Source organism: Macaca mulatta, chromosome 7, assembly GCF_049350105.2.
Source record: "Macaca mulatta isolate MMU2019108-1 chromosome 7, T2T-MMU8v2.0, whole genome shotgun sequence".
Classification (NCBI taxonomy): Eukaryota; Metazoa; Chordata; class Mammalia; order Primates; family Cercopithecidae; genus Macaca; species Macaca mulatta.
In genome coordinates, this window is record NC_133412.1 from 131199548 (window position 1) to 131225721 (window position 26174).

The 26174-nt window shown below is 41.4% G+C and overlaps 1 protein-coding gene and 1 pseudogene across 1 annotated transcript in view; one reads left to right on the top strand and one right to left on the bottom strand.

The window, feature by feature from the left end:
• ARMH4 (armadillo like helical domain containing 4) overlaps positions 1–26174 on the bottom strand; it is a 153535-nt gene that overhangs the window by 77273 nt on the left and 50088 nt on the right. Inside the window, exon 5 of the mRNA XM_028851567.2 lies at positions 15908–16165. Coding sequence (XP_028707400.2) covers positions 15908–16165 — 258 coding nt within the window. The remainder of the gene's footprint in view (positions 1–15907; positions 16166–26174) is intronic.
• Positions 20638–21329, top strand: LOC106999446 (polycomb group RING finger protein 3 pseudogene; annotated as a pseudogene).

Consider the following 26174-nt stretch of genomic DNA (forward strand, 5'->3'; position numbering starts at 1 on the left):
AGTGCAGTGAATAGAAATTAAATAATACTGACAAATGACTGGAAGCATTTCAAAAGGAAGGGCTCATTGTGAGTTAGGGTTCCCAGGAAAAGCTTCAGCCAGATCCAGGTGTAGAAACATGGAAAGGGGAGACAACTATTCCAAGAAAGAAAAACAATGGTAGAAAAAGTGGGTAGGGAATGTTTAATACATGTTCTGGTGATAGAGGTCTCAGACAGAGCAACAGAAAGAAACAGGTAGGAAGATAGACCAGACAGCACATGGAGATTCCTAAATATATCAAGAGTATATGAAAGAGATAAAGATATTTTAAGAAGTGCATCTGACCCTTGAATGGTTGGTTCCTCTAATTTCCTGATTTAAATCTCTGATTCCTTGTTTTAACATTTAATCTCTTCTTCACTTTTGGTTTGTTGTATTTTTCACTTTGCACCATCGATTCTTTTGAATTTCAAAAAATATCTTCAGCTTCCTGAGGCCAGCTTGACAGTTCATTTAGGAGATCCTACATAACCTACTACTTATAGTATTGCTTCTGTGAACCCTGAGTGGGGAGATGCAGCTGGTCCAAAGGTAGTTATTTTAACAACCAAGGTTAATTTTTCTTCCTCAACACAGGAACATCTGCAGGGAGGCTTTTCACCTGAGGGGTTAGCTGAGTGCTCTGGACATACTAAATGGTCATGGTGGCCACTGAACTATAGCGACACTCAACTAACTCTTTATGGGTTTCCTTCATTACATTAGCATTTGAGACTTAGAGCTGCTTCACACTTATTTTCTCAAAAGAAAATTTAGAGGGAGAGGAAGGGAATTTGCAGTGTTTCACAGCTGACCTGGGCAAAGTGAACAGTGTCTGGGTTCGTCTGGGTTCTGCCTATGACTCTTGGAATTAATGAATTCCTGAAGCCTCAGTGTTGGAATTAATGAATTCCTGAAGCCTCAGTGCTATCTGCCTGAGATTTTTGGTATGAAATTCCTATGTAGCTGTGAAAACATCATTAAATGTCAGTCTTTAAGAAAAACTTTGGACAACCCACAAAATTATCTATGCCATCAATCCTTTCCTCTTTCCAAACAACTTACTGTGTCTTATGCTAAAGGAAAACAAGAATTTGACTGTAACCAATATCCAGAACTGTTCATCAGAAGTCTCATGAACATAAAAATAAAAGAAAAACACAGAGCACATTAAATTCTTTTTAGGCTAGCACCTGCTTTTCTTTAGGCTTGGCCAGTTCTCTTTCTGACTTTTGGTTCTAATGAATTCTGTGTTTGTAGTTCGCAGTGCACATCTGCGAGCACAGTTGGGAATGAGCAGCAGGACAGAAGTCTATTCATTTTTGGGTATTTAACCTATTTATAACCTACCTCATGCTAAAAAGAGGATTTGGAGTTTCTAGCAAAAATAGGTACAATACAGCAGGATATAAATACATAAGAGGAAAACGCAGGCAATATGTGCATTTAAAACATACTAAAATCCTGAGTTTGTTGAATCCTTTACCACAAGCATATAGATATTCTTCCCTAGAAATTCCCAACTACTACAAATCCACAAGTCACCAACAATTCAAATGGAAATATCTATGAAGAAAAAAAATATATCAGACTTAAAAAGCATCCTCCTCTTAAGTGTTCAATTCTCTTATGTTCAGTTTCTTTTACATGTTCATCCTCACAAGGCAGAGATCACTATCTCTACTTCAAATTCTAGCATCAGGGTGTCTTAGCTAATGTGGGGAAAGAAAAAAAAAAGGTCTGCACCCAAGTCTTTGCTTCTCTTGTCTAGGAAAAATAATTCCATTCTTTCCAAAGAAAGAGTGAATGGCATTACTCACTAACTCAGAAACCCTGGGGACTATCTTGGGGATGGAAGGACTCCCAAGTGTCTGGCAGATGCCCACCTGAGGAAGCTCCTACTGGGAGATGCCCACTCATCCTGGATACAGGTGTCTGAGTACACACCTCTGTGGTCCAGATTTAGGAGTCTGTAATGTGACCATGAGCTTTCCGGGAAAATTAAATCATGAATATTGACTTTGTTTGATCTCTATGTGATTATAAAAAGCTGAGGGTTTAAAACACATTAATCCAACACATAAAAGATCATTAAAAGTAATATAAATTTTTGCTCATGGGGATTCCATTCACAATGTACAGCAACACTTCTGAAATTGCTTTCTCCATCTCCCTACATAAACAGAAGCTGTCTCACCCCTGGGGCACAACCAGTAGATTCTGTTTAAGACAGTTGTTTTATAGGGGTGGCATCCAGGTATCAATAATTTGTATAGCTCTCTAGGAGCTGTAAGATATGAATTCCACTGTGCAGCCAAGATTGAAAGCAGGCGTCTGGGGGCTTTAGCCAATCTAACATCTCTCTTTGTGCTGGTTACACTGGGCTGAGGTTTCATTCCTTCCACTCATTCCGTACACATACTTAATTATGTTAGTCTTGGCAGCTTTGAGCAAACCCTTAAGCCATAGCTTAACATGTTATACATCAAAATACACTGACATTTGTTGCAATGAGGAGCTGTTTGAAATCTCACACTTCCCACTATTTTTTGCAAAGCATCTTTTCCTTGCTGCGACAGTCTGTGTTGCACTATATTAAGTAGGCAATCTTAGCTACATGTTAAGTGTTTTAAATGGATAATAAGAAAGAGGAGGAAGAGAAGAGAGTGCTGACATATTTTAGGGCGAAGGGTCTCACTTCCTCACAGTCAAGTGCTCTGTTTCCAGAAGGCCTACTTCCCACACTTAGGCTGTAATGCATTCTACTTGCCTACCAATTCAAAACACATGCATCTTATGTTCCTCTCCCTTTCATCTTGCCAAATTAGCAGCTAATGAACCTGATAAATTAATCCCTTATAGAGCATAATAAATGATAATGTCTTAATGAGTTGTTCTACCCAGATAGCAGTTCTGCATTTTTCTAAGGCCTTCTGAAGACACATATCAATGCAAAGGAAGGCTCTAATATTGGAAAGCAGGCACTGTGTGAGGACAGCAAGGCTGATATAAATTAGAGGATCAGAGAGTGCATCCCTGAAGTCACATCTCAAATGAGATGGCTGCCCACTCAAAGCTAGCCCTGGTGATAAGTGATGATTCACTACCTCACTGTAGAATTGCTCAGCCACTGACCTCACATTTATGGGACCACACTCTGCCCCATGATTATGGATCTCTTTATCTGTCAGTCTCTCACTATTTTCAGAACATACAGCACACATTTTGTAGGTGCATAATGAACGTCTGGTTAAAAGATAGACACATGAGTGCTCCCCTCCATTCCTCTGTTTTACACAAACATATCTAGACCATTAATTGAGCATCATATTTGTTAAGGATTTCCAGAGAAAAATATACCACTTCCTCATCAAGTGTCAATTCCAATGTTATATGTAGACTTTTGAAAAAAGTAAAGACAGGAGAACGGACAGACTGCCTGCTCAAGTGGGTCCCTGACCCCCAAGTAGCCTAACTGGGAGAGCCTAACTGGGAGTAGCCTAACTGGAGTGGACCTCAAGCAAGCTCCAACAGACCTGCAGCTGTTAGAAGGAAAACTAACAAACAGAAAGGACACCCACACCAAAACCCCATCTGTACGTCACCATCATCAAAGACCAAAGGTAGATAAAACCACAAAGATGGGGAAAAAGCAGTGCAGAGAAGCTCAATATTCAAAAAATCAGAGTGCCTCTCCCCCTCCAAAGGAACGCAGCTGGTCGCCAGCAATGGAACAAAGCTGGACGGAGAATGACTTTGACGAGTTGAGAGAAGAAGGCTTCAGTCAATTAAACTTCTCAGAGCTAAAGGAGGAGCTACAAACCCAGCGCAAAGAAACTAAAAACCTTGAAAAAAGAAGTGACGAATGGGTAACTAGAATAACCAATGCAGAGAAGTCCATAAACGACTTGACAGAGAAGAAAACCATGATATGAGAACTATGTGACAAATGCACAAGCTTCAGTAACCAACTCGATCAACTGGAAGAAAGAGTATCAGCAATTGAAGATCAAATGAATGAAATGAAGCGAGAAGAGAAGTTTAGAGAAAAAAGAGTAAAAAGAAATGAACAAAGCCTCCAAGAAATATGGGACTATGTGAAAAGACCAAATCTACGTCTGATTTGTGTACCTGAAAGTGACGGGGGGAATGGAACCAAGTTGGAAAACACTCTGCAGGATATTATTCAGAAGAACTTCCCCAATCAAGCAAGGCAGGCCAACATTCAAATTCAGGAAATACAGAGAATGCTACAGAGATACTCCTCAAGAAGAGCAACTCCAAGACACATAATTGTCAGATTCACCAAAGTTGAAATGAAGGGAAAAATGTTAAGGGCAGCCAGAGAGAAAGGTCAGGTTACACACAAAGGGAAGCCCATCAGACTAACAGCAGATCTTTCAGCAGAAACTCTCCAAGCCAGAAGAGAGTGGGGGCCAATATTCAACATTCTTAAAGAAGAGAATTTTCAACTCAGAATTTCATATCCAGCCAAACTAAGTTTCACAAGTGAAGGAGAAATAAAATCCTTTACAGACAAGCAAATGCTGAGAGATTTTGTCAACACCAAGCCTGCCCTACAACAGCTCCTGAAGGAAGCACTAAACATGGAAAGGAACAACAGGTACCAGCCACTGCAAAAACATGTCAAAATGTAAAGTCGATCGATACTAGGAAGAAACTGCATCAACTAGCGACCAAAATAACCAGCTAATATCATAATGACAGGATCAAGTTCACACATAACAATATTAACCTTAAATGTAAATGGGTTAAATGGTCCAATTAAAAGACACAGACTGGCAAATTGGATAAAGAGTCAAGACCCATCAGTTTGCTGTATTCAGGAGCCCCATCTCACATGCAGAGACACGCATAGGCTCAAAATAAAGGGATGGAGGAAGATCTACCAAGCAAATGGAAAACAAAAAAAGACAGGGGTTGCAATCCTAGTCTCTGATAAAACAGACTTTAAACCATCAAAGATCAAAAGAGACAAAGAAGGCCATTACATAATGGTAAAGGGATCAATTCAACAAGAAGAAATAACTATCCTAAATATATATGAACCCAATACAAGAGCACCCAGATTCATAAAGCAAGTCCTTAGAGACTTACAAAGAGACTTAGACTCCCACACAATAATAATGGGAGACTTTAACACCCCACTGTCAACATTAGACAGATCAACGAGACAGAAAGTTAACAAGGATATCCAGGAATTGAACTCAACTCTGCACCAAGCGGACCTAATAAACATCTAAAGAACTCTCCACCCCAAATCAACAGAATAGACATTCTTCTCAGCACCACATCACACTTATTCCAAAATTGACCACATAGTTGGAAGTCAAGCACTCCTCAGCAAATGTACAAGAACAGAAATTATAACAAACTGTCTCTCAGACCACAGTGCAATCAAACTAGAACTCAGGACTAAGAAACTCAATCAAAACCACTCAACTACATGGAAACTGAACAACCTGCTCCTGAATGACTACTGGGTACATAACGAAATGAAGGCAGAAATAAAGTTGTTCTTTGAAACCAATGAGAACAAAGATACAACATACCAGAATCTCTGGGACACATTTAAAGCAGTGTGTAGAGGGAAATTTATAGCACTAAATGCCCACAAGAGAAAGCAGGAAAGATCTAAAACTCACACCCTAACATCACAATTAAAAGAACTAGACAAGCAAGAGCAAACACATTCAAATGCTAGCAGAAGGCAAGAAATAACTAAGATCAGAGCAGAAATGAAGGAGATCGAGACACAAAAAACCCTTCAAAAAAATCAATGAATCCAGGAGCTACCTTTTGAAAAGATCAACAAAATTGATAGACTGCTAGCAAGACTAATAAAGTAGAAAAGAGAGAAGAATCAAATAGATGCAATAAAAAATGATAAAGGGGATATCACCACCGACCCCACAGAAATACACACTACCATCAGAGAATACTACAAACACCTCTATGAAAATAAACTAGAAAACCTAGAAGAAATGGATAAATTCCTGGACACATACACTCTCCCAAGACTAAACCAGGAAGAAGTTGAATCCCTGAATAGACCAATAGCAGGCTCTGAAATTGAGGCAATAATGAATAGCCTACCAACCAAAAAAAGTCCAGGACCAGACGGATTCACAGCCGAATTCTACTAGAGGTACAAGGAGGAGCTGGTACCATTCCTTCTGAAACTATTCCAATCAACAGAAAAAGAGGGAATCCTCCCTAACTCATTTTATGAGGACAACATCATCTTGATACCAAAGCCTGGCAGAGACACAACAAAAAAAGAGAATTTTAGACCAATATCCCTGATGAACATCAATACAAAAATCCTCAATAAAATGCTGGCAAACCGAATCCAACAGCACATCAAAAAGCTTATCCACCATGATCAAGTGGGCTTCAACCCTGGGATGCAAGGCTGGTTCAACATATGCAAATCGATAAACGTAATCCAGCATATAAACAGATCCAAAGACAAAAACCACATGATTATCTCAATAGATGCAGAAAAGACCTTTGACAAAATTCAACAGCCCTTCATGCTAAAAATTCTCAATAAATTCGGTATTGATGGAACGTATCTCAAAATGATAAGAGCTATTTATGACAAACCCACAGCCAATATCATACTGAATGGGCAAAAACTGGAAGCATTCCCCTTAAAAACTGGCACAAGACAGGGATGCCCTCTCTCACCACTCCTATTCAACATAGTGCTGGAAGTGCTGGCCACGGTAATCAGGCAGGAGAAAGAAACAAAGTGTATTCAATTAGGAAAAGAAGAAGTTAAATTGCCCCTGTTTGCAGATGATATGATTGTCTATTTAGAAAACCCCATCGTCTCAGCCCAAAATCTCCTTAAGCTGATAAGCAACTTCAGCAAAGTCTCAGGATACAAAATCAATGTGCAAAAATCACAAGCATTCTTATACACCAATAGCAGACAAACAGAGAGCCAAATCATGAGTGAACTCCCATTCACAATTGCTTCAAAGAGAATAAAATACCTAGGAATCCAACTTACGAGGCATGTGAAAGATCTCTTCAAGGAGAACTACAAACCACTGCTCAAGGAAATAAAAGAGGACACAAACAAATGGAAGAACATCCCATGCTCATGGATAGGAAGAATCAATATTGTGAAAATGGCCATACTGCCCAAGGTAATTTATAGATTCAATGCCATCCCCATTAAGCTACCAATGACTTTCTTCACAGAATCGGAAAATACTACTTTAAAGTTCATATGGAACCAAAAGAGAACCCACATTGCCAAGACAATCCTAAGTCAAAAGAACAAAGCTGAAGGCATCATGCTACCTGACTTCAAACTATACTATAAGGCTACAGTAACCAAAACAGCATGGTACTGGTACCAAAACAGAGATATAGACCAATGGAACAGAACAGAGCCCTCAGAAATAATACCACACATCTACAACCATCTGATCTTTGACAAACCTCACAAAAACAAGAAATGGGGAAAGGATTCCCTATTTAATAAATGGTGCTGGGAAAAGTGGCTAGTCATAAGTAGAAAGCTGAAACTGGATCCCTTCCTTACTCCTTATAAGAAAATTAATTCAAGATGGATTAGAGACTTAAATGTTAGACCTAAAACCATAAAAATCCTAGAAGAAAACCTAGGCAATACCATTCAGGACATAGGCATGGGCAACGACTTCATGTTTAAGCACCAAAAGCAATGGCAACAAAAGCCAAAATTGACAAATGGGATCTAGTTAAACTAAAGAGCTTCTTCACAGTAAAAGAAACTACCATCAGAGTGAACAGGCAACCTATAGAATGGGAGAAAATTTTTGCAATCTACTCATCTGACAAAGGGCTAATATCCAGAACCTACAAAGAACTCAAACAAGTTTACAAGGAAAAAACAAATAACCCCATCAAAAAGTGGGCAAAGGATATGAACAGACACTTCTCAAAAGAAGACATTTATGCAGCCAACAGAAACATGAAAAAATGCTCATCATCACTAGCCATCAGAGAAATGCAAATCAAAACCACAATGAGATACCATCTCACACCAGTTAGAATGGCAATCATTAAAAAGTCAAGAAACAACAGGTACTGGAGAGGATGTGGAGAAATGGGAACACTTTTATACTGTTGGTGGTACTGTAAACTAGTTCAACCATTGTGGAAGACAGTGTGGGGATTCCTTAAGTTTCTAGAACTAGAAACACCATTTGACCCAGCCATTCCATTACTGGGGATACACCCAAAGGATCATAAATTGCTGCTATAAAGACACATGGACACGTATATTTATTGCAGCACTATTCACAATAGCAAAGACTTGGAACCAACCCAAATGTCCATCACTGACAGACCGGATAAAGAAAATGTGGCACATATACACCATAGAATACTATGCAGCCATAAAAAAGGATGAGTTCATGTCCTTTGTAGGAACATGGATGAAGCTGGAAACCATCATTCTCAGCAAACTATCGTAAGAACAGAAAACCAAATACCGCATGTTCTCACTCATAGGTGGGAATTGAACAATGAGATCACTTGGACACAGGAAGGAGAATATCACACACTGGGGCCTGTTGTGGGGTGGGGGGAGGGGGGAGGGATAGCATTAGGAGATATACCTAATGTAAGTGACGAATTAATGGGTGCAGCACACCAACATGGCATATGTATACATATGTAACAAACCTGCACGTTGTGCACATGTACCCTAGAACATAAAGTATAATTAAAAAAAAAAGAAAAAAGAAAAAAGTAAAGACAGCTATAATAATTCTCAAACAACAAACCGATAGCTTTATAGATCTGGAACATCAACCAAACTCTAAAGTAGCCAAAAATGATCACTTCTTGAGATGGAACAATGCCACCCTCAAGCTCTCAACCAGAACTCATGAACTCAAACCAAATAAAGATAATAATTTAACCAGATTGGTCATGGGATTCTTAGAGGATAGAAGAGACATAGATGTGTATCACCAACAAGAGAAGAAAACAGAACAACACAGAAACCACGTGTGACACACGTGGTAACTGCCCCCTGGCTCCATCCATTCCACCCATCATGTGACTACATGCCCCTTGCCAACAATTGTTCAGATATGGCCATGAACCTAATCTCACCCAAGCAGGGGCATGGTATAGTCTACTGGGGGATTCTTGAAAGGCTGCCTCTCTCTTTTTTTTTTTTTTTTTTTTGAGACGGAGTCTCGCTCTGTCGCCCGGGCTGGAGTGCAGTGGCCGGATCTCAGCTCACTGCAAGCTCCGCCTCCCGGGTTCCCGCCATTCTCCTGCCTCAGCCTCCCGAGTAGCTGGGACTACAGGCGCCCGCCACCTCGCCCGGCTAGTTTTTTGTAGTTTTTAGTAGAGACGGGGTTTCACTGTGTTAGCCAGGATGGTCTCGATCTCCTGACCTCGTGATCCGCCCGTCTCGGCCTCCCAAAGTGCTGGGATTACAGGCTTGAGCCACCGCGCCCGGCCGGCTGCCTCTCTCTTAAGAAAGAAGTACAGTGGCCAGGCACAGTGGCTCACACCTGTAATCTCGGCACTCTAGGCGGCCAAGGCAGACAGACCACTTGAGGTCGGGAGTGCAAGACCAGCCTGGCCAATATTGTGAAACCCCTCTCTAGTAAAAATACAAAAAATTAGCTGGGCTGTGGTGGTATGTGCCTGTTATCCCAGCTACTCGGGCAGCTGAGGCAGGCGAATCACTTGAACCCGAGAGGTGGAGGTTGCAATGAGCTGAGATCACACCACTGCACTCCAGCCTGGGACACAGAGTGAGACCCTGTGGAAAAGAGGAGAGGAAAGGGGAGGGGAGGGGAGGGGAAGGGAGGGGAGAGGCACAGTGGGCCAGGCACAGTAGCTCATGCCTGTAATCCCAGCACTTTGGGAGGCCAAGGCAGGCAGATCACTTGAGGTCAGGAGTTCAAGATCAGCCTGGCCAACATGGCAAAACACCATCTCTACTGAAAATCCAAAAATTACAGGCATGGTGCATGCCTGTAATCCCAGCTACTGGGGAGGTTGAGGCAGGAGAATCACTTGAAACCGGAAGGTGGAGGTTGTAGTGGGCCAAGATCACACCACTGCACTCCAGCCTGGGTGACAAAGTAAGACTCCATCTCAGAAAAAAAAAAAAAAGAAAGGAAGAAAGAAAGAAAAGAAAGAAAAGAAAAGAAAGGAAAGGAAAGGAAAAGAAAAGAAAAGAGAGAAAGAAAGAAAGAAAGAAAGAGAGAAAGAAAGAAAGAGAGAGAAAGAAAGAAGCACAGTGAAAAGACAGTTGCCTTCCTTCTCTGAACGATGTCTTTTCTTAAACCTGAAATTGTTGCAGCCATTGCAACTAAAAGGAAGCCAGCCTGAGGGCCAAATCAACACACCAAGGATGCACAGCAAAATGGAAAAAACTTGTGTCACTGCTGACAATTGGGGTTCTGCATCAATAGATCAGGAGTTTTATTTCTGGACTTCTTGTTTTGAGGGAAAAAAAATGGATTTCTTCATTCTATAAACAAATTTAAGTTAGGATTTCTACAATCTGTACCTGAAGGCATTTTAACAAATATAGCGAGAAAAAAAAATGAATTTCTAGGTATTAATTACATTGGAAATAAACATTAAAATAGATATCTTGATTCATCTTTGGTCATATTGATTTTTACACTTTAGGGAGGATAATTGTGTGATTTATTATAGCAACAGGATAAGAAGTGGTGTGGGTCACAAAGTCTGCTCTCTGTACAGGTTCTTGTTAATAAATGTGAAAATGAACCTGTTAGATGAGAGAAGAAATTAATTCTGCATATGTGAATAGAGAGCTTCCTATATGCTACTAGCATTTGACCCATCTGTCAATACACCTCATAAACATGGAACTTTCACTCCTGATGCTCTCTATCCCAACAACACACAGTTCACTCCACAGTCACAATTCCCAGAGGCAAGATAAAGAAACAAAGTTCTCTCCCTCCAAAGCTTCAGAGGCAATGCATATGTAACAGTGCAGAAAACAGAAGCACAGAAAATTTGAGGCCTGAATCTACTGCTTTGCCTTAGAAAGTCATCTATGTTCCTGCTCTTGGCACTTCACAGGAAGTGAGACTATAATCTATTCCAAGAGTTTGCATTATTTTTAGTTCACTACCCACCTCAATCTGTTCATTTTTAAAAATTTATATGGGTTTTAGCATTTGCTTTGGAATACCATTCATATTGTAAAAATGGAGGTGATAACCTATAAATAAAACAACCCCATTTAAAAATAGGAATGAAGCGGACAGCCAATTAAAGTGTTATCATATTAAATAGAATTACTTTTCAAAGGATCTCAGTGTTTGCATTTTTATTGATTCATTACAGGAAAAAGTATATGTAATTTCACAATGTTTACACTCTGAGCATAGCTGCCATGAGGCTTTGCTTTCAAAATGCTGCTGCTCCTTAAATACCTATTGAAATCTGAATCCATTTCCTATAGAGGCTGTAATGAATTACCACAAACGTGTGGCTTCAGATAACACAAACGTATTACTTTGCAGTTCTGGAGGTCAAAAGTCTGAACTGGGTCTCACTAAGCTAAAACCAAGATATTGGCAGGGCTGTATTACTTCCAGAGGCCTTGGAGGAGAGTCAATTTCCTTGCCTTTTCCAGCTTCTAGAGGCTGACAGCATTCCTTGGCTAATGGCTACATCACTCCAACCTCTGCTCCCATCATCACATCTTCTTTTCTGACTCTGAACCTCCTACTTCCCTCTTACAAGAACCTTTGTAATTATAATGAGCCCGCCCAATAATCCAGGATAACCTCCCCATTCCAATTTAAAGATCTTTAATTTTTTTTTTTTTTTTTTTTTTTTTTTTAGACAGCGTTTTACTCTATCACCCAGGCTGGAATACAGTGGCATAATCATGGCTTATTCCAGCCTTAAACTCCTGGTGATATGGTCTGGCTGTGCCTCAACCCAAATCTCATCTTGAATTGGACCTCCCATAATCCCCATGTGTCCTGGGACGGACTTCGTGGGAGGTGCTTCGATTATGTGGGCAGTTTCCCCCTGCTGTTCTCATAGTAGTGACTGAGTTCTCACAAGATTTGATGATTTTATAGGGGACTTTTCCCCCACTGCAATTTTCCTTCCTGCTACCATGTGAAGAAGGACATGTTTGCTTCCCCTTCTGCCATGATTGTAAATTTCCTGAGGCCTCCCCAGCCCTGCAGAACTCTGAGTCAATTAAACCTCTTTCCTTTATAAATTACCCAGTCTCAGGTATCTTTTCATAGCAGCATGAGAATGAACTAATACACCTGGCTCAAGTGATCCTCCAGCCTCAGCCTCCTGAGTAGCTGGGACTATAGGCACATACCACCCTCAGCTAACTTTTTGCAGTTTTTGTAGAGATGGGGTCTTGCTATGTGCCCCAGGCTGTCCTCAAATTCCTGGTCTCAAACAATCCTTCTGCCTCAGCCTCTCAAAGCACTGGGATTACAGATGTGAGCCACTGTGCCCAGCCTAAAGATCCTTAATTTAATCAAATCAGTAAAGTCTCTTTTTCCATGTAGGGCAATTTATTCACAGGTTCCAGATATTAGGACACGGACATCTTCAGGGAGTCATTATTCCACCTACCATAAAATCCATCACAAAGAAAGAAAGGGTTTCTACTATTTTACCTGACCTGAGAGTATTTAGTAAACTGTACCATTTAATATTGATCCAGAAGTTGTTATGAATTACTAGGAAATATTCCTGTCCTTCCAAGAAAAGGTTGGTGGGCTAATAAAATTCTAGACCTAGACACTCCTCAAACACAATCTTCTCACAGTAAGAAGAACAGTTTGAAATACTTGTTCCTTGCTTTGGTTCCCAGGACACCCACAATGCTGAAAATATGTTGACAAAATGAATTTATTAGAAAAAGAAGCAACAGCAAAAACTAAGAGACACCTAGAGAAACAGTAAATAACAAGAAAAAGTCTGATATATTTTTTAAAACTCAGGATCTGAAGAAATCATTTTTAAAAGCATAAAAAATTACTAAACTGGTATCACTAATTTAAGAAACTTAAGCTGTGGCTGGGCACGGTGGGTCACGCTTGTAATCCCAGCACTTTGGGAGGCCGCGGCAGGCAGATCGCCTGGGGTCAAGAGTTTGGGACTAGCACGGACAATATGGTGAAACCCTGTCTCTACTAAAAATACAAATTTTAGCTGGGCGTGGTGGCGGGTGCCTGTAGTCCCAGCTGCTCGGGAGGCTGAGGCAGAGAATTGTTTGAACCCAGGAGGCAGAAGTTGCAGTGAGTCAAGATCGTGCCACTGCACTCCAGCCTGGGTGACAGAGTGAGACTCCGTCTCAAAAAAAGAAGGAAGGAAGAAAGGAAGGGAGGGAGGAAGGGAGGGAGGGAGGGAGGGAGGGAGGGAAGGAAGGAAAGAAGGAGAGAAGGAGAGAAGAAGGAAAGAAGGAAAGAAGAAGGAAAGAAACAAAGAAACTTTAGTTGTCCAAAGGGACTGAAATCAGGAGTCGGGACAGGAGGAAAACAGATCTTTTTGTCCTAAGCCTCAAGCCTGACAAGCCTTAAAATTTAACTGCTATTAGCCAAAACAGGGAACAACGCAGGTGTTCATCAACAGGTGACCAGATGAGCAAAACATAACATATCCATACAATTGAATACTAGTCAACTATCTATATATGTGTGTGGACATGTGTGTGAGTGCATGCATGTGTGTACACATGTGTATGTTACATATAACAAGGAACAAACTACTGATACATACAACATAGTTGAATCTCAAAATCATTATGCTAAGTGATCTATGCCAGACACGAAATGGTATATACCATATGATGTCATTTGTACAAAATTCTAGAAAATGCAAATGAATCTATAGTGACCAAAGAAGGCCAGTGGTTACCTGGGGTTGGGGGCTGAGGGAGGGATGGACTGCAAAGGGGCATGAGGAATCACTGGTGGTGGGATGATGGAAATGCTCTGCAGCATGATTGTGATGGGGGTTGCATGGGTATATGTAACTCTCAAAACTCATCACATCGTACGCTTTCAGTGGGTGCAATTTACTGTGTATAATATATACCTCAGTAAAGTTGATTCCTTAAAAATCTGACTCCTATTCAGTGGTAAATTTGCATTGAGGAGCATGATCATACTACAGCCCAAATGATCATTTTAGCCTTGATTCAGAGCCTCCTTATAGTTTTCTAAGACCCTCCAATTACTTATAATTACTCACAGATGGCAAGTCCACTTCATAAGTGGTGAAACTTCATTTCTTTGACCACAATCCAGGGTAGATGCCATATAATGTTCCTAATTCTGTGCTAAGGCAACCCTGTCTCCCTCACTCCTCTCTCCAATAAAGTGCTAGAGTGTCTGAATATCCATCCCGTCCATACTGAAAGGCTGTTTAACTGTACATGATACCTCCATAGTATAAAGTTGTGCACAACCCAAGGAGTCACTTTATGTGTAGATTTTTGTCTGTTTTCAACCTGTTCTGTATAAGTTATCTTTGTATTTTGTATCTTATTTCATTCATTTCAATCCTGCTCATGTAGAACAGAAGGATTTCAGACCAAATATTCATTCACTTGTTCACAGACCAGAGTTCATCTTATTTTGTGTTTGTTTTATAGTCTTTTGATATTATAATATTTTGATACCCTTATAAGTTTTTATCAGTTTCATGTGACATGTTTTTAAAGTAATCATTGCCCAGTGCATGCTGAATTTGGCCAGAAAGTAATTCAAGAAATGTTGTCTGTCCACTGGAAGCCCATCCCTTTTTATCTTCTTCCTGTAGCATATTCCACAGGAAATCCCAGCTACATTTCAACTACAACGTATATGCCAATCTATAGAGTGCAACTCCCGGAATTACATTCAGAGCAAAGGCCCAGACCAACTTCCAAGTTTTCAATGACATATCCCCAAAACTAGTACTTTTACCAGTTTTTGTGACACTTAAACCTAACATCTGCCACACTGAAGGAATCAGTGTGCCCAGTTGTGAAAGACTAGGAGCATTTTAGGAAGAGTTTCTTTGGAGAAGAGATTACTTCACCTCAGGTCAAGGGAATAGGGCCTCAAGGAGTCACTGAGAGCTTAAGAGTGTCTCCCCCTGACGAGAGGAAAAGGACAGACTGGGGAGCTTCCCTGCTGATGTGGAAGGAAGAGCTGAGGAGTAGCCTGCATCCTCCAAGTCTCTTACCACAAGCACAGGCCACAAATAAGAGAGGGTGAGCATGGAGTGGTCTGGCCACCCTAGCTGCTGAAATGAAATTGTGTTTGACAAGGTAATGCAACCACAAGACTGAACAGAAAAATCATGGGGACTGCGCAACTGCTCGCCTACAAGCAGGGGAAGAACTTCCCCTAGGGAACAAATTCCCAAAGGACAGAGTGGAACAAAAAATGGATTTGTTCTTTGACTCTTTCCCCTGGTGCTACTTGTCCAGCATCCTGGTTACACATATCTCCTCCCTGTGCAGATGTCCTTCCAAAGCCTACAACTGTCTCCCAACTGGGAAGGAAAAGCTGAATTTCTTCCAAAAATCAGGCAACCGTGCTCATAATAGGCAGCTGGAGACTGTTTGGAGCCTGGCTACTTAAGGGCATAAATATAAACTCATCGAAGAAATAAACTGACAATTTTTAATTTTTAATTATCAGTTATTTCTTCGATGAGTTTATACTTATATTCTTAACCACCCATAAATGTAGAAACTACCCATAAACACAGAAAATCCATTTTACTGTACAATAGATGGCAATGAAAGAAGGCTGTCATCTTAGAAATATAAAAGGAGGGGAGAAGGGAGGAAAAGGGAAATACACATGACTCTTACCCAGGCCTTGATTCTGCTGTTCCCACTCGAGGGCATCTGGCACCTGGTAGGTAGCTCCCTCCAACAGGTCCATGTTTCCCTGCTCTAAGCCTGGTTCCTGGGATGTGATACCAGGGAGAGTGAAACCTGGCAGCTCAGTGTCACCGTCCAAGCCCTCATCCAGCGAGTCTGCATCTTTATCTTCCTCATCTTCTTCCTCATCTTCCTCTTCTTCATCTTCATCTTCTTCGTCTTCTTCATCGTCGTCTTCTTCTCCCTCTAGGCAAAAAGAAATCAAAGGGAAGCATAAACATAAAATGAGTTTATGCTGAAACAAATGAATCCTTGGAAATGATCCAAACACTACAAAATAATTGTTTGGCCTTTTGAAACACATCTTTATAGCCAAAGTCAGACAATGTGAACTTTGTAGGATTATACACCCACCACATGTCCTAGAGTTTAAACTTTCAAAACCATAGTTTTGTCAGCTCAGTATCAGGTGTCATGTTTACCGGGCATCAAAGTTCAAGTAATATGATTTGTTTTTAAAGTTATTTATATTTACAAGGGTAGTGAACATCCCCTTGCTGTTTTCTGGAGATCATTAAAAGTTTATCAGTTAGCACGCTGGGATACTAACAGAACTTAAAAGAAGCTGTTCCCATCCCTTTATAGCTCATAATGTTAAAGGAGACAATTCATTATTTTGGCATGGTTTTTTCTATTCATCCACATCAGTGAGTAGAACTCACAACAATGTTAAGTAAGGAGCACATAAATTCACTCTTGGATCTTGTTCTCTCTAAGGAAGAGTAATCCAAGAAACTGGAAATAATTGCATCAACATTCTCAATCCAACTCTAAAGGAATTGGGAAATGGGATATTCACCAGGAGTGGTCAGAAAGGCAACACATTAAAAATTACCATTATCCCATTATCTTCATTGTAAGAGTTAACATTCACAATTTGCCATTTTCTTGATTTTTTTTTTTTTTTTTTTGATACGGAGTCTTGCTCTGTCACCCAGGCTGGAGTGCGGTGGCATGATCATGGTTCACCGTAGTCTCAAATTCCTGGGCTCAAGCAATCCTCCTCCCTCTACCTCCCACAATACTAGTATTATAGGTATGAGCCACGGCACTTCACCACAAGTTGTCATTTTCAATGCTTCAAGTGGAGTGGGTTTAAGGAACATAAGATCCCCAATTTCATTTTGTTTCACCAATGTTAATCTCCTAGCAACACTTCAAGGCCCCATCCTCACCATGGATGCACCCCTGAAGCCCCTGGTAAGTGCCCACAAAGTTCACAGAAGGCCTTCCCTTTGGTCTCTCCCCTTGATTCTCGGCACAGCAGTTACTGCAACAGGTAATTCTCCCCCATAGTGAAGAAAAGAAGGAAGGAAGAACAACTGGAGCCACCCAAGAATTTTGAGACTCTCCTTTTCTGCTTCTACACAACTTTCTACACACACACTACCTTTCCTCTATCATTTAGAGGTTTTCTAAATTTTAAAAAAAATCAACCTTTAATCTTTTTTTATTCTTTTTTTTTTTTTGAGATGGAGTCTCGCTCTGTTGCCCAGGCTGGAGTGCAGTGGCTGGATGTCAGCTCACTGCAAGCTCTGCCTCCTGGGTTTATGCCATTCTCCCGCCTGCTGGGACTACAGGCGCCCACCACCTTGCCCAGCTAGTTTTGTTTTGTTTTGGTTTTTTTTTTTTTTGTATTTTTTAGTAGAGACGGGGTTTCACTGTGTTAGCCAGGATGGTCTCGATCTCCTGACCTCGTGATCCGCCCATCTCGGCCTCCCAAAGTGTTGGAATTACAGGCTTGAGCTACTGCGCCCGGCCAATCTTTTTTTATTCTTATATGTCCTTTAACTTCGTAGGATTAATATCTGTCACTATTCTAAAAATTCAACAAATATTTATCAACCCCCAATGGGTGCTGTTGCAGACACTAGGGACAAAGCAATAATGCCTCTGCCTTTATGGAGCCCATATGCCACTCAGCGAGACTCACAGCAAACAAACAGATATACCAATAGACAGGTGACTCTACACTCTCATTAAAACTGGCAAGAAGATAGAAAATGCCAGGCACTGCTATTTTAGAAAGGGAGATTAAAGAAAGCTTTCCTGACAAGGTAAAGTTCGAACAGAGGCCATACCAAAATAATGAATTCTCTTGTTTAATTTAGGTCAACATCTACAGGAAGAGCATTCCCAGTGGAGGAAATAGCGAAGGACCTAATCCTTAGGCAGCTGTGGCCTTGCTGTGTTCAAAGAATGGCAAAGAAGCCTGGGCTGGGAGGGTCAGGGCAAATACAGGAAATGAGGTAGGAAGAAGCAGGCAGGGGCCAGATCTGACTTTCTGACTTTTTTTTTTTTTTTTTTGAGTGTTTTGTTTATTTCAATAGGTTTTTTGGGAACAGGTAGTACTGACTTATATTTTTAAAGAATGACTCTAGCAACAGGATGGAGAACAGGCTATATCAAAGCAAGAGATGAAGCAAGAAGGCTAATAAGGAGTCCATTTAAAAACCAGGAATAGATTATGGTGCTTTGGACTAGGGTACAATCTGGAAAGAGGAGAGAGCTAGTCAGATCTGGGATGTAATGTCAAGGTAGAACCCTGCTGATAATTACAATGTGAGATGCAAAAGGAAGATCCCACATGACTGAAAACGGGATCCAAAAGATAAAGAGTCAAAGCAAGAATTTGTATTTGAGATATGGCAACTGTGTGATGGCCTATGGCATCCAAGGAAATGTTAGAAGTCTAGAGAAGTTTCAAAGCTAGAGATAAAAGTTTGGGAATTGCCAACTTATTAATAATATTCAAAGCCTTGAGACTGGCTGAGATTATCAAGAAGGTGAGTATAGACAGAAAGGGAAATGGTCCAGACCACATTCCTGGGGAAAGCCACCACTTAGAGGGTGACCAGCAGAGGAAGATCCACACGGGAAACAGGAGTAACCAGCGGGGTGGGAGAAAATCCAAGAAGTCTGTGGTGCCAGGGAAGGCAAATGAAGAAAGCATCTCCAAGGGTCCGAGTAAGAGACTGACTGTCCCTCTGGCTTGGCATTGGGAGGGCACGGGTGACCTTGACAAAAGTTGTTTCTGAGGAATGACACAGACAAAGGCCAGGTTGGAGTGGTTCAAAAAAAGATAAGAACAGAAGACACAGCAAACAAAAAAATTCTTACCAGAAATTTGGCTAAAAGGAGAACAGAGAAAATAGGGTGCAGCTGGAGAGAGACATAGGGTCAACAGTAGGGTCTTAAAATAGAATATAGAAAATAGAACCTGCTTGTAAGTTAATGTGTCAGATCTCATCGAGAGGGGCAATCAATGAGGCAGGAAAGACAGAAGCAGCTGTGGGAGACTATCCTGGGAGACATGGTATTATACAAGGGCTGCATGCATAGACTCGGAAGCCGCACAAATTTATCATGACTGTGTGATTTTGCACATGTTGCTGAATTTTGCTGTGCCTCAACCTCCTCATCTGTAAAACTGACATTATTCCTACCTCACAAGGCTGTTGTAAGGATTTCATTAGTTAATTTGTAAGGTACTTAAAAATAAGCCTGGCACATAGTGGACAGATTGGCTTCTTCATAATGACTAAAAGAAGACAGGATCCAGTGCACAGGCCTGTTTGGATACAACCTTCCCTGCAACGGTAGGAAAAAGGAAAGGCAGAGAAACAGGCACAGTGCAGGAAGGTTATTCTCAGTCAAATAAAAAAACTGGGCCGGGCGCAGTGGCTCATGCCTGTAATCCCAGCACTTTGGGAGGCCGAGACAGGCGGATCACGAGGTTAGGAGATCGAGACCATCCTGGCTAACATGGTGAAACCCCGTCTCTACTAAAAATAAAAAAAAGTAGCCGGGTGAGGTGGCGGCCGCCCGTAGTCCCGGCTACCCTGGAGGCTGAGGCAGGAGAATGGCGTGAACCTGGGAGGCGGAGCTTGCAGTGAGCCAAGATCGCGCCACTGCACTCCAGCCTGGGAGACAGAGTAAGACTCCATCTCAAAAAAAAAAAAAAACTGGAAAGGAAAAGAGAAATGTTGGTGGTTTGAGGCGAGAAGAAAAAGTGTGAAATAGTCGTGGGCGAGTAAATTCTGAGAGAAATGGGGCAGGACTGCCAGGCAGCTCTCAAGGCCCACTTCAGATGTGACATCATATATCTAAAGTGAGACCTGTTAAGATGGTTGTGAGTTTTTCTCAAGCCACATTCAGCTGCTTGGGTACAGGCATGGGTGGAGAGGTGAGTAGGCACAGAGACTTCACCAGCAGCAAGTTTTACCAGAAGAGTTCAACTGAGAGTGTGAGGGATAGAGAGAGGGTAAGAAAGGGTATTGATTGTGTGTGAAGGAGTCATTATAAAGGTGGACCAGGGACTCTAATTAAAGAGAAGTTGAAAAGGAGGCTGGATAGAGGAAAAATGATAGAAATTTAGATTATGAGGAAAACTATCAGGAACCATTAAAACTATCTGAGGACTTCCATGTCTTTATTTTAGATTCTTCACAGGTTTTCTCTCGTCCTCTTGGGGCTGGATCCGGAAGGAATGGCACCCCTTCCTTCTCCTGGAGTGCCCCTGCCTGTACCCCCAAGACCAAGACCACAGCTTCACAATGTAGCAGGGACTCCTGGCCATCCCTCAAAAGTGACTGTTTCTGTGCTAGAAAACGGAAAAACAGCAAGGGCCAGAAGTGAACCAGAGTGCAGAGTGAGGCAGAACCAGTGAGTCAGAGTGATCATGTGGGGCCTCCATGCCAAGGCAGAAAGAAAAACAAGCAGACAGATATCCAGAGGAAAAGCCAAAGAAGTTGACCAGAAGGATTAAGCTGTGGAACACTAAGGCCCACATCACCTGCCACCTGTGTAGTGGGCACCTCATTGATGCAACCAGGGTGACCAAGTGTCTGCACACATTCTGTAGGGGTTGCCTGGTAAAGTATTTGCAAGAGAACACCACCTGCCCTGCATGTAGGACCATGATGCATCACATCCACTTACTGCAGTACATTGGTGATGACGGCACCATACATGCGACTGTTCACAAATTGGTATCAGGTCTCCAAGCAGCAGAAATGAAAACAGAGAGAGAATTCTGTCACAAATTGGGCATGCAAGTGCCTGGACGGATCAAGGGGGAGACTTGTTCCACAAAACAACACTTAGATTTCCATCAGAATGGTGAAACGAAAGCAGAAGACAGTTCAAACAAAGAGATCAAAACAGAGAAGAAGGAAAAGAACAATGATTTTCACAGAAGCGATGAGCAGGAAAGCAACAGCAGCAAGCTGTGGGGATTAAAAAGGAAATGCATCTGCTGCACAGCCCAAGCAATGGTCTGACAGCTAAAGAAGTTCACTGCCAAAATCTTAACCTTTTGTCCTTCAATGAGGTAACAGTCAATCCGTAAATAGAAACTCTAGCAAGTCATTTCGTAGGTAAAAATGACACTTCTAAAATTCTTTGCGTTTTTTCTTTTTATATACAACTTTGTTTGGAGATTTTAACCAGAAAAAAATCTCAATTTGTTTTGCCTGCCCTGCCAGGTAGTATGATAGGAAACAGCAGTGAGGACGTGAAAAGCCCAGAGACCATGGACATGAATAACCCACCATTAATAGAAGAGAAAGTGGTGGAGAGGGTGTGGAGAGGAGGGTAGGTGATGAAATTGTTTTAAAATATGCTAAAGATATTCCTCACAAAGAAGAATTCTGTTCTTTAATTTCACAAATGGATGGGTATGTAGGTGGGTTGAAGGAGGGATGGGTGAATGAATGGGAGAGAGAGAGACAGAGAGAAATGCTTCCAAGTTGTGGTAAATGCTGAGAATAAAATGAAACCTGGTGGCGTGCTGGGCTGGGTGGTGGAAGAGCGGCATGAGCACATGAGCTCAAAATCACTGGGAGCTCACCTCAAGGTGGTGATGTTTTGTGTGAAGATGTAAATTCTCAGCGGGAGACCAGCTCTGCACAGGTAAGAGAAGGCACTGGAGGGCCTTAGGTAGGGATACATGGTTTGGGGTAGGGTTTTAAAATATCCCTCAGGCTGTGTGGAAAATGGGTTATGGAGTAGAGAAAGGAAAGCAAGAGAGGTTGATGGCAGGAGTCCCAGGAAAGAAGAACCACGGTGGTGCAGTGAAGGTGGAAAAGTGGACAGACTTGAGATGTGTTTTGGAGATAGCAGTGGGTGGAACGGTGGCCCCAAAGAGATAAACCCACATCTGGGCCCCTAGAACCTGCAAATGTGACCTCGTTTGGTAAAAGAATCTTTGCAAGTACAAGTAAGTTAAAGATTTGGGGATGAAATAGTCTTGGATTATCTTGGTGGACCTTAAGTACAATGACAAAAAGTCCTTATAAGAGTAAGGCGGAGGTCAGGCACTGTGGCTCACACCTGTAATCCCAGCACTTTGGGAGGCCAAGGCAGGTGGATCACCTGAGGTCAGGAGCTCAAGACCAGACTGACCAATGTGGAGAAACCTTGTCTCTACTAAAAATACAAAATTAGCTAGGCGTGGTGATGCATGCCTGCAATCCCAGCTACACGGGAGGCTGACACAGGAGAATTGCTTAAACCTGGGAGGTGCAGGTTGCAGTGAGCCGAGATCGCACCATTACACTCCAGCCTGGGCAACAAGATCAAAACTCCACCTCAAAAAAAAAGTAAGGCAGAGAAAGACTTGAGATACAGACACAGAGACAAAGAGAAAGTTATGTGGAGAGGGAGGCAGACACTGGAGTGATACAGCCACAAGCTGAGGAATACTTGAGCCACTAGAAGCTGGAAGAGGCAGGAAGGATCCTCTCTGCTATGGTCTGCATGCATCCTCCAAAATTCAAGTTTGTAAATTAATAGATTGGTGCCCTTATAAAAAGGGCTATGGGAGTGGGCTCATGCTCTTCTGCTCTTCCACCACATGAGGATGCAGCAAGAAGACCCCTGCCAGATGCTGGCACCTTAGTCTTGGACTTATCCTCCAGAACTATGAGGAAATAAATTTCTATTATTCATAAAACCAAGCCCCCGTCCCTCTCCCTGCCAAAAAAAAAAAAAAAAAAAAAACCCTATTTAAAGACTTTGTGGCCCTTCCTCCTATAGACAGCAACTGTCTAAAAAGATCACTATTTTTTTTTTTTTTTTTTTTGAGATGGAGTCTTGCTCTGTCACCCAACCTGGAGTGCAGTAATGTGCACATGGCTCACTACAGCCTCAGCCTCCTGGGTTCAAGTGATCCTCCCAAAGTGCTGGATTACAGCTGTGAGCCACTGTGTCTGACCCCATTTATTTATTTTTGAAGCATTATAAAATTAATGTTAGTGTCCTTTGCTCCCCACAAACCTAAGAGGTTTGTATTGATAAAACAATTGTAACTATACAATCCTGATCTCCCAGGATCACTGTTCTCTGACCACTACCATCCACCAAAGACAACTTCTACTTGGTCCCCAACACCTTCAGCCAATCTCTTCTCTTTAAAGTATAGAATTATAAAAAATGAAAGGAACCTCAAAAGTCACTTTACTCCAACCTATTATCTATCCCAAAGAGAGGGTTGCAGGTAAGCAAGCCTAGCCCAACAAGAAGGCTGGTACCTTTATAATGTGACTTGGAGGATGCTGCTAGGGTCAACATGTCTCATAAACTCTCCCACACTCACTCACATTGGCAGAGACTTCCTTCTCCTTCTCTCTGCCCTGAAATGTCCAACATGAGATGCCTTCCTCTGTGTCAGACAATAAAACCGAGGAGTACTCTCTCTAGAAACTTCTTATTGAGTAGTATACAATTTATATTATGGGAAAGTAAGGAAGGTCTCTGATTTACATGCGGGATGCAACAGGAAAGCTTTCTCCTTGTACTACCAACTTCACCCTTCAGCACAAAGCAACTTATAAGATTTACTATTTGTCCTTTTAATATTTACAAAATCATAGAGCTAGCCTGAGAAGACAGCTATAGAAAAAGAAAGTTTTGGTAACTGCGTGGAGAAGATAGAAGGAAGTCAACCTTATTAGAATGAGGTTTCTCTTTTAGTCTACCTTATTCTCTCATAATCTTTTTCTGCCAGAAAATGTTCTTTTTAGGAGCCTACAATTATTTTATAGCCATTAAACATCTTCAGTTGTATGTCACCTGTACCCTGCTTCAATTACCAACAGAACCTGACTACTATTACAGATCAGTAACAAAAAGGTATTATCACCCTTCTTCAAATTAGCAAACTAATATATGTTATAGTAACTTGAACCAGAAAGGTAGAAAACTATCCAATAAAGGAAAGATGGTCTTGTCCCCTGTTGTATCACCAGTGACTAGTAAGTACTTGGCAATCAATAGCGCTCAATAAGTATTTTCTGAAAGAATGAATGAATGAATGAATACATGAAAAAATGCATAAACAATGAGATAGATGCAGTTTTTTAAACCCAGATCTAAGGAATCACAGAGTAACACTTAATAAACAATCAGTAACACATTCCTCTGAATACTCTTGCAACCACAAAGGCAACATAGAAGACCAACAGGCGTAAAACAAACCAGAGTTCATCTTCCATTCATAAAAACTGAAGAGAAAGTCATCTGTATTTCAGCCAGTCTTTCAATTAGTTACACCCAAGATAAATAATGACATCATGAACATCTCTGAACACAACAAACCATGACATGCCATAAACGTTCAGCAAATAAAACTATGCCAAAAATAACAGGATCCCTGGCCCAAGAACTAAAATTAAAGAACTCAATCAAATAACACTACCAAGTTATATTTAAAGGTTAGAGGGTAATGCTTAAGTTTTGCAATTTTGTTTAAATAAACCCCGAATTTTATTTTCATTCATCTGAACTTCAAATAAGCATGAGGTCAAGGTAAAAGACACATACACACAATTATTCCAAATAGAAATAGCATAGAGAAAGAAAACTGAACCTCTAAAAAGAAACAATTGGGCTAGACATGGTGGCTCACGCCTATAATCCCAACACTTTGGGAGGCCAAAGCGGGTGGATCACGAGTTCAGGAGATTGAGACCATCCTGGCCGACATGGTAAAACTCCATCTCTGCCCTAACTACGAAAATTAGCCAGGCATGGTGGTGCATGCCTGTAGTCCCAGCCACTTGAGAAGCTAAGGCAGGAGAATCACTTGAACCCAGGAGGCGGAGCTTGCAGTGAGCCGAGATCAAGCCACTGCACTCCAGCCTGGGCGACAGAGTAAGACTCCATGTCAAAAAAAAAAAGAAAAAAAAGAAAAAGAAAAGGAAAGGAAAAGAAAGAAAGAAAGAAGAAAGAAAGAAAGAATTAATCTTGATTTACTATGCAGAGCAGATATATATCCTATGTCAATAACCAGTAATAATGCTCAAAGACGTAAAGTTATATTTGTTCTGACAATCTCTAAAAACATTGCAATCCAGGAAAGGAAGGTTCAGAGAGTTCAGCCTGAAAAGTTCCTTCTAGTCAAGTTACCTAGAATTGGAAAGTTCATCCTCGTAACTGACACTTCTTTTTCACAAGTTGCTGTGGCACTGATTATGTCATAACACCAAACACTAACAGCGACCCTAGCAGCAAAGGGGCAGGAAGAATGGTTTCTAAGTAACCATCTCTCTTCACAGCCAAAATCCTCCCAACAAACTGCACTGTTTCCACTCCCAAACACATAACCCACATTATGAAAAATTCCCTTTTCACTCTTGTTGAACCAGCATCTCCTTAGAAGACATGTTCCACTGAGTCCAGCATGCACAGGCAGGAATGATGGGCTCCTTGCCATGGAGCTGATGGATTTTTCCATAGCATCCTTACCGAGATCAAGTCACTTGGGATTAATCTGTTGCTCCTGCTAGCATGTCCACCATCAAGAATTCCGACACTTAACAATAGCGAAAAACCTGGATGAGATGTCAGCCAAAACCCTAACTTAGGTGTTCCGACAGTAGATGGTTCAGCATGCAAGAGGGACTGGGACATAGTTCAATTTCTGACTGCTGTACTTGAGGTGAACTGAAACAGTTAAGAATAAAACTAAGAAACGTTAAACAGAAATGTCAGAGAACAGTGCCACATGGCCAAGAGATGCTTAGTGATATTAAACAGTGCGTCCACAGCTCAAATAGAGAAATGTCCTGTTGCAAGTGGCAGGCAGACAAAATGTGTCTACACGGTACGCTCTCTAAGCCAACTTTATCTGTCTGGCAGATCTCTGACAATCTCTTAACAGCTGTTCAAAGCTCACGACAATACTTTGTACTTA